At 47.4% G+C, this 8763-nt stretch overlaps 1 protein-coding gene across 1 annotated transcript in view; it reads left to right on the forward strand.

Annotated features, from left to right (window-relative positions):
- LOC123991320 (YTH domain-containing family protein 3-like) overlaps nucleotides 1–4421 on the forward strand; it is a 21062-nt gene extending 16641 nt beyond the window's left edge. Inside the window, exon 5 of the mRNA XM_046292801.1 lies at nucleotides 2591–4421. Within this exon, the coding sequence (XP_046148757.1) occupies nucleotides 2591–2614 (24 nt within the window). The 3' untranslated portion in view covers nucleotides 2615–4421. The remainder of the gene's footprint in view (nucleotides 1–2590) is intronic.
- Nucleotides 4422–8763: the final 4342 nt, after the last annotated feature.

Consider the following 8763-nt stretch of genomic DNA (forward strand, 5'->3'; position numbering starts at 1 on the left):
GGGGATTGGAGGGGGTGGAGATGAAGATTTGAAGAGGGGGCAAGAATGGGGATTGGAGGGGGCAGAGATGGGTTTGGAAGTGGGGAGGAGGGGCAGGGATGGGAATTGGAGGAGGGGGCAGAGATGGACATTGGAAGGGGGAGGAGGGGGCAGAGATGGAGATTGGAGGGGGAGGAGGGGGCAGAGATGGAGATTGGAGGGGGGCAGAGCTGGACATTGGAAGGGGGGAGGGGGGCAGAGATGGACATTGGAAGGGGGAGGAGGGGGCAGAGATGGAGATTGGAGGGGGAGTGGGCAGAGATGGAGATTGGAGGGGGGCAGAGATGGGGATTGGAGGGGGGGAGGGAGCAGAGATGGAGATGGGAATTGGGGGAGGAGGGGCAGAGATGAGGATTGGACGTTGGGGAGGAGGGGGCAGAGATGGGGGTTGGAGGGGAGGAGGAGGAGGGGGCAGAGATGGGGATTGGAGGGGAGGAGGAGGGGATTGGAGGGGAGGAGGAGGGGGCAGATATGGAGATTGTAGGGGGCAGAGATGGGATTGGAGGGGGCGGGGATGGGGATGGGGGGGTTGAGTTGGAGATTGGAAGGGGGCGCAAGGATGGGGATTGGAGGAGGGGGCTGAGATGGACATTGGAAGGGGGGAGGAGGGGTAGAGATGGACATTGGAAGGGGGGAGGAGGGGGTAGAGATGGACATTGGAAGGGGGGGAGGAGGGGGTAGAGATGGACATTGGATGGGGGGAGGGGGTAGAGATGGACATTGGAAGGGGGAGGAGGGGGTAGAGATGGACATTGGAAGGGGGGAGGAGGGGGTAGAGATGGACATTGGATGGGGGGAGGGGGCAGAGATGGGGTTTGGAAGTGGGGGAGGAGGGTGCAGAGATGGGGATTGGAAGTGGGGGAGGAGGGGGCAAAGATGGGAATTGGAGGGGTGGAGTTGGAGATTGGAAGGGGGGCAAGGATGGGGATTGGAGGAGGAGGCAGAGATGGAGATTGGAGGGGGTAGAGATGGACATTCGGAGGAGGGGGCAGAGATGGACATTGGAAGGGGGAGGAGGGCAGAGATGGACATTGGGAGGAGGGAGAAGGGGACAGAGATGGACATTGGGAGGAGGGAGGAGGGGACAGAGATGGACATTGGGAGGAGGGAGGAGGGGACAGAGATGGACATTGGAAGGGGGAGGAGGGGCAGGGATGGGAATTGGAGAGGAAGGCGGGGCAGAGATGGAACTTGGAGGGGAGGAGGAGGGGACAGAGATGGAGATTGGAAGGGGGAGGAGGGGGTAGAGATGGACATTGGGAGGAGGGGGCAGCGATGTACATTGGAAGGGGGAGGAGGGGCAGAGATGGAGATTGGAGGGGAGGAGGAGGGGGCAGAGATGGAGATTGGAGGGGGCAGAGATGGAGATTGGAAGGGGGAGGAGGGGAGAGAGATGGAGATTGGAAGGGGGAGGAGGGGGTAGAGATGGACATTGGAAGGGGGAGGAGGGGACAGAGATCGACATTGGGAGGAGGGGGCAGAGATGGAGATTGGAGGGGCAGAGATGGAGATTGGAAGGGGAGGAGGGGAGAGAGATGGACATTGGAAGGGGGAGGAGGGGTAGAGATGGACATTGGAAGGGGGAGGAGGGGGTAGAGATGGACATTGGAAGGGGGGAGGAGGGGGCAGAGATGGGGTTTGGAAGTGGGGAGGAGGGGCAGGGATGGGAATTGGAGAGGAATGACGGGCAGAGATGGAGATTGGAGGGGAGGAGGAGGGAGCAGAGATGGATATTGGAGGGGAGGAGGAGGGAGCAGAGATGGAGATTGGAGGGGAGGAGGAGGGGGCAGAGATGGAGATTGGAGGGGAGGAGGAGGAGGGGGCAAAGATGGAGATTGGGGGGGAGGAGGAGGAGGGGGCAAAGATGGATATTGGAGGGGAGGAAGAGGGGGCCGGGATGGAGATGGGAATTGGTGGGGGGGCAGAGATGGGGACTGGAAGTGGGGGAGGATGGTGCAGAGATGGGGATTGGAAGTGGGGGAGGAGGGGGCAGAGATGGGGATTGGAAGTTGGGGAGGAGGGGGCAGAGATGGGGATTGGAGGGGAAGGAAGGGCAGAGATGGGGAAGGAAGGGCAGAGATGGGGATTGGAGGGGAAGGAAGGGCAGAGATGGGGATTGGAGGGGAAGGAAGGGCAGAGATGGGGATTGGAAGTTGGGGAGGAGGGGGCAGAGATGGGGATTGGAGGGGAAGGAAGGGCAGAGATGGGGATTGGAGGGGAAGGAAGGACAGAGATGGGGGGGGGGTGTATTTCAGCTGGTGTTAATAAGGATGAAATAAAAGTAGGTTTTGAGTTCCACATGCAGAAACTCAACTCTGGAAATCTTCAGTAGACACCACTGTGTGACAAATTGTGAAGCGAAGCATTTCTTCCGTCAGCTTACATCCAAGGGCCAAATCCAATCACAGAGCTTTCATCACATGAACGGAGAACAAGAGATTGAGTCAAAAAATACATTTCCCTGAGTATGTTTTGTAACACCATTCCATTTGTTTTTTTCTCCCACTTATCCTCTAATTTTGTCCCCCCCCCCCTCTCTCCCTCTCCCCAGGAGCGGAATAGAAATCAACAGTAACTTTAGAGAGAACTCCTTGCTAGAGGTACAACACTAACGACGTATGACCTTAAATAATTAGCCTAACTACGCAGAAGAAAGGGTCCTGCCATCTTTTCTGCTGAAGACAACAACAAAGAGGCCATATCTCACGACGATGGAATCACCTGTGTCAGTTCTCTGGTGCATCAATCTACCCCAGTGTTCCTGTCTCTGAAGAAAAATAAAGAACATTACTCACTTTAAAGTCTCTCTTTAAGCACTTTCAGTCCACCTAAAGCAGCCTCTACCAATACCCTTTACTCTCTAATAACTCTTATATCTCACTTATATCTCTCTTTCTGGACTTCTGTTTGTAATAACTGACTAACCAGTGTAGTTAGTTTTTCTGAGGATTTTACCAGACTTGTAGTTTTTTTTTTTTTTTTTTTTTTTAATGCCTCCAAAATATTGGGGAAGAAAATGTGTTCTCCCCTCCCCCTCGATGTGTTCTCCCCTCCCCCTGGATGTGTTCTCCCCTCCCCCTGGATGAGTGTTAGCGCCTTCAGATGAGATTCAAACATATAACATGTTTAACTAAATATTTGACTTGAATCTACACTCAGCTTGTGATTGATTGACAGGTGAGGGGAACGACAGGAAACGGCCATAATCATGCCAATCATTAGATGGACCCCCCCTTACTCCCGCCCCTTTGTTTCTGCATCTTCTTCTGTGTACCAAAAGACGAGGTGGATGATGTAGTGAGCTGGGCTGGGTGAATGCCAGTTAATGCACATGTTAGTCTTTTCTCTCCTGATTGTTATGTCATTCTGAAGTCCATTTGTCTGAGGAGAAATCTGCTCCACGGTAACGGTTGCCTTGGTAGCTGTCAGTATCTTCAGGCTAAAGCTGGGGCCTGTTCAGGAGGTTGCAATGTTACACAACATTCAGATAGAAAATGTGTCCAATAGATATGATTCTCTGTCATGTAGATGAGAACAGGAAATTGTTTTAGCTTTAAACATTACGTTTCTATCAGCAGTGTTGTGCAACGTTTCACCTGACTGAACAGGCTTCAGGCTCTCTGTCTCTGAAGAACTCTGTAATGCTTTTGGGATGACCCTCCCTGGTGTTCCTGGGTCCAGGTATAAGTTACTGTTAACCACATATCTGGGACCAGATGCTCTACCCCATGTCCTAACCTAAACCATTAGGGGGATGAAAATATATCTGGTCCTGGATCAGTGGTTAGGAGTGATTTTTGTCTACTGCCGATTGCTGCTTGGTTACAGAGGGGTATCCCAAAAGCTGAACATCACCAAGGAAGTGAGCGTTTCTCCTCAAGGTGATTCACTAGCGAAAAATAAACATTACCCATGTTTAGCATAACAAACGCTTCTGCGATGTGTCTTCTTGCGGTCTGTTGTGTGTATGTGATTGTATCGATGTGTGAGCAATAACCCTGTCATTAATTTTCTGTTTCTGCACTTGGATGATCCTAATATTACGGAATTTTTACTGACACCAAGACACATCACAGGCTGTGCCCCAACACTCTAGCATGGCTTCCTCCACTCCTCCATCAAGATTGATACTGTAGGGCAGGGATCATTAGCTAGATTCAAACGCGGGACAATCATTTTTTTGAGCAGATGGTTGGTGGGCTGGAACATAATTACAAATCATTTGTAGACTGCAAATTGATGGCAAGAAGCCCAAACAGATATAATATTTGACTTAAACATAATCATTTTAAACCTTGCTTACATTTGTATACATTCACGTCTCTATTATGCGTGGGAATACTTGGGAACATATTTCCTCAATTAAAATAACTTTTAGCTGATTTCCTGGTGATTTATGTCTTTTATGTCCAACAATGAAAATAATGTATATGTACGGTATCATTGTTTGAATATGTACAGTACCAGTCAAAAGTTTGGACACACCTACTCATTCAAGGGTTTTTCTTTATTTTTACTATTTTCTACATTGTAGAATAATAGTGAAGACATCAAAACTACAAAATAACACATATGGAATCATGTAGTAAGCAGAAAGTGTTAAACAAATCTAAATATATTTGAGATTCTTCAATGTAGCCACCCTTTGTCACCTAGAATGCATTTCAATTAACAGGTGTGCCTCGTTCATTTGTGGAATGTCTTTCCTTTAATGAGTTTGAGCCAATCAGTTGTGATGTGACAAGGTAAACAGAAGATAGCCCTATTTGGTAAAACACCAAGTCCATATTATGGCAGGAACAGCTCAAATAAGCAAAGAGAAACGACAGTCCCTCATTACTTTAAGACATCAGTCAATCTATCGAAAAACCATCAAGCGCTTTGACGAAACTGTCTCTCAGGAGCACCACCACAGAGTTACCTCTGCTGTTACCAGAGTTACCTCTGCAGCTGTACCAGAGTTACCTCTGCAGCTGTACCAGAGTTACCTCTGCTGTTACCAGAGTTCCCTCTGCTGTTACCAGAGTTCCCTCTGCTGTTACCAGAGTTACCTCTGCAGCTGTACCAGAGTTACCTCTGCTGTTACCAGAGTTACCTCTGCTGTTACCAGAGTTACCTCTGCTGTTACCAGAGTTCCCTCTGCTGTTACCAGAGTTCCCTCTGCTGTTACCAGAGTTACCTCTGCTGTTACCAGAGTTACCTCTGCTGTTACCAGAGTTACCTCTGCAGCTGTACCAGAGTTACCTCTGCTGTTACCAGAGTTACCTCTGCTGTTACCAGAGTTACCTCTGCAGCTGTACCAGAGTTACCTCTGCTGTTACCAGAGTTATCTCTGCTGTTACCAGAGTTACCTCTGCAGCTGTACCAGAGTTACCTCTGCTGTTACCAGGGTTACCTCTGCTGTTACCAGAGTTACCTCTGCAGCTGTACCAGAGTTACCTCTGCTGTTACCAGAGTTACCTCTGCTGTTACCAGAGTTACCTCTGCAGCTGTACCAGAGTTACCTCTGCTGTTACCAGAGTTATCTCTGCTGTTACCAGAGTTACCTCTGCAGCTGTACCAGAGTTACCTCTGCTGTTACCAGGGTTACCTCTGCTGTTACCAGAGTTACCTCTGCTGTTACCAGAATTACCTCTGCTGTTACCAGAGTTACCTCTGCTGTTACCAGAGTTACCTCTGCTGTTACCAGAGTTACCTCTGCAGCTGTACCAGAGTTACCTCTGCTGTTACCAGAGTTACCTCTGCTGTTACCAGAGTTCCCTCTGCTGTTACCAGAGTTCCCTCTGCAGCTGTACCAGAGTTCCCTCTGCAGCTGTACCAGAGTTACCTCTGCTGTTACCAGAGTTACCTCTGCAGCTGTACCAGAGTTACCTCTGCTGTTACCAGAGTTATCTCTGCTGTTACCAGAGTTACCTCTGCAGCTGTACCAGAGTTACCTCTGCTGTTACCAGGGTTACCTCTGCTGTTACCAGAGTTACCTCTGCTGTTACCAGAGTTACCTCTGCTGTTACCAGAGTTACCTCTGCTGTTACCAGAGTTACCTCTGCTGTTACCAGAGTTACCTCTGCAGCTGTACCAGAGTTACCTCTGCTGTTACCAGAGTTACCTCTGCTGTTACCAGAGTTACCTCTGCTGTTACCAGAGTTCCCTCTGCTGTTACCAGAGTTACCTCTGCAGCTGTACCAGAGTTACCTCTGCTGTTACCAGAGTTACCTCTGCTGTTACCAGAGTTACCTCTGCAGCTGTACCAGAGTTACCTCTGCTGTTACCAGAGTTATCTCTGCTGTTACCAGAGTTACCTCTGCAGCTGTACCAGAGTTACCTCTGCTGTTACCAGAGTTACCTCTGCTGTTACCAGAGTTACATCTGCTGCAGAGGATATGTTCATTCGAGTTGTTTTTGGTTGCTACTTGATGTTAGTTCTGATTTCTTCACTAGCACCCTCTTTGGGTCATTGTCCTGGTTGAAGTATCTCAAATATAAAATCTATTTTCATTTGTTTAACCCTTTCTGGTTACTACTTGATTCCATCTGTGTTATTTCGTAGTTTTGATGTCTTCACTTTTATTTTACAATAAAGAAAAAAGAACAAAAAACCCTTGAATGAGAAGGTTTTTCCAAACCTTTGACTGGTACTGTATATTACTGTTCAAAATGTTGGGTCACTTAGAAATGCCCTTGTTTTTGAAAGAAAACATTTTTTGTCCATTAAAATAACATCAAATTGATCAGAAATACAGTGTAGACATTGTTAATGTTGTAAATGACTATTGTAGCTGGAAACGGCAGATTATTTTATGGAATATCTACATGGGTGTACAGAGGCCCATTATCAGCAACCATCACTCCTGTGTTCCAATGGCACGTTGTGTTAGCTAATCCAAGTTTATCATTTTAAAAGGCTAATTGATCATTAGAAAACCCTTTCGCAATTGTTAGCACAGCTGAAACCTGTTGTGCTAGTTAAAGAAGCAATAAAACTGTTCTTTAGGCTAGTTGAGTATCTGGAGCATCAGCATTTGTGGGTTCGATCACAGGCTCAAAATGGCCAGAAACAAATAACTTTCCTGTGAAACTCGTCAATTTCTCGTCAGAAATGAAGGCTAATCCATGGGAGACATTGCAAATAGTACAATACTATACATACATATATACATACACACTGCATATATACAGATACATAATATGTACGTAGAGTTATTGAAGTGACTATGCATAGATAATAGCAGAGAGTAGCAGCAGCGTAGAAGAGGGGGGTTGGGGGCAATGCAGATAGTCTGGGTAGCATGCATGTGTCGGTTAATCTTGAGTTCCTGGTAAATCACTCACTTTGACTATTGAATTAATAGTCGGCCATTGAACGTTTCTTCATAATGTTTCATTTCCTTGAAACCTTGTATCTCTTAGTTGCTACTCTCTAATGCATTCTCTAATACAAAGTAGCACAATTAAAATCTTTAAATAATTATTTATATTTATGGAAGTAATAAGGAAGTAGTATCATTTATTTCAAACCGCATCACATCTGCCCTATTTTCAGGATTATATGCAGTATGTTGCTGGACTATGCTATCCATAAGGTACATGAACGTTGTGTTTCAGTATATGGCCACCAGATAGCGCCATTGTATCATTTGCAACTTAACTCCCATTAACTCTTGTGTGCAGTGCTCCTATGTGCAGTGCTCTTGTGTGTAGTAATGCTATGTGTAGTAATGCTGTAGGTCCTATATTCTGTGATTTATCTTCCTTGTATCAAAAGCACAATAGCACCTTGTTACTCAACAGCTTCTCCAACCCCTCCACAAGCGATAATATAGAGAGTACAGACCCTTGTTGTGCAAACTACACCTTTGTCTGAGCAATTCATGTCGGGGGAGGGAGGGAGAGAGGGAGGGAGGGAGGGAGAGAGCGAGAGGGAGGGAGGGAGGGAGAGAGAGAGAGAGGCAGAGAGAGAGAGGCAGAGAGAGGGAAAGAGAGAGACAGAGAGAGGGAAAAGAGAGAGAGAGAGGGTGAGGGAGAGAGAGGCAGAGAGAGAGAGAGAGAGGGGACCCTCTGTGTGTGATGAGGAGGGATAAAGAGTTGTAATTATATCGGAGGAGGCTTTTGATTGCGACTCTCCTCTCTGTCCTCTGCCTGTTAATTTGTACATCCATCAGGCTTTCTGCAGACACTCGCTGCATTCATCTGTGAAGGCAGCCAAAACATTCATCTGTGAAGGCAGCCAAAGCAGACCGCTCGATTAACAGTACAATAATAGAAAAGCAGAATGCTCACCGCAATTACCGGTTTCTAGCAGCACGTGGCAGTGTTGTTGAGATGCACAGAGCCAAATATGCTAATGGTGGTATGTGTCGTGAGGGTGATTCCCACCTTGTTTGTTCAGAGGTTGAATTAGCTTGCTGCAGCCCTAACACAAATCAAATCAAATCAAATCAAATTTATTTATATAGCCCTTCGTACATCAGCTGATATCTCAAAGTGCTGTACAGAAACCCAGCCTAAAACCCCAAACAGCAAACAATGCAGGTGTAAAAGCACGGTGGCTAGGAAAAACTCCCTAGAAAGGCCAAAACCTAGGAAGAAACCTAGAGAGGAACCGGGCTATGTGGGGTGGCCAGTCCTCTTCTGGCTGTGCCGGGTAGAGATTATAACAGAACATGACCAAGATGTTCAAATGTTCATAAATGACCAGCATGGTCAAATAACAGGCTCGACCTCTGA

This window comes from Oncorhynchus gorbuscha, linkage group LG12, assembly GCF_021184085.1.
Source record: "Oncorhynchus gorbuscha isolate QuinsamMale2020 ecotype Even-year linkage group LG12, OgorEven_v1.0, whole genome shotgun sequence".
Classification (NCBI taxonomy): Eukaryota; Metazoa; Chordata; class Actinopteri; order Salmoniformes; family Salmonidae; genus Oncorhynchus; species Oncorhynchus gorbuscha.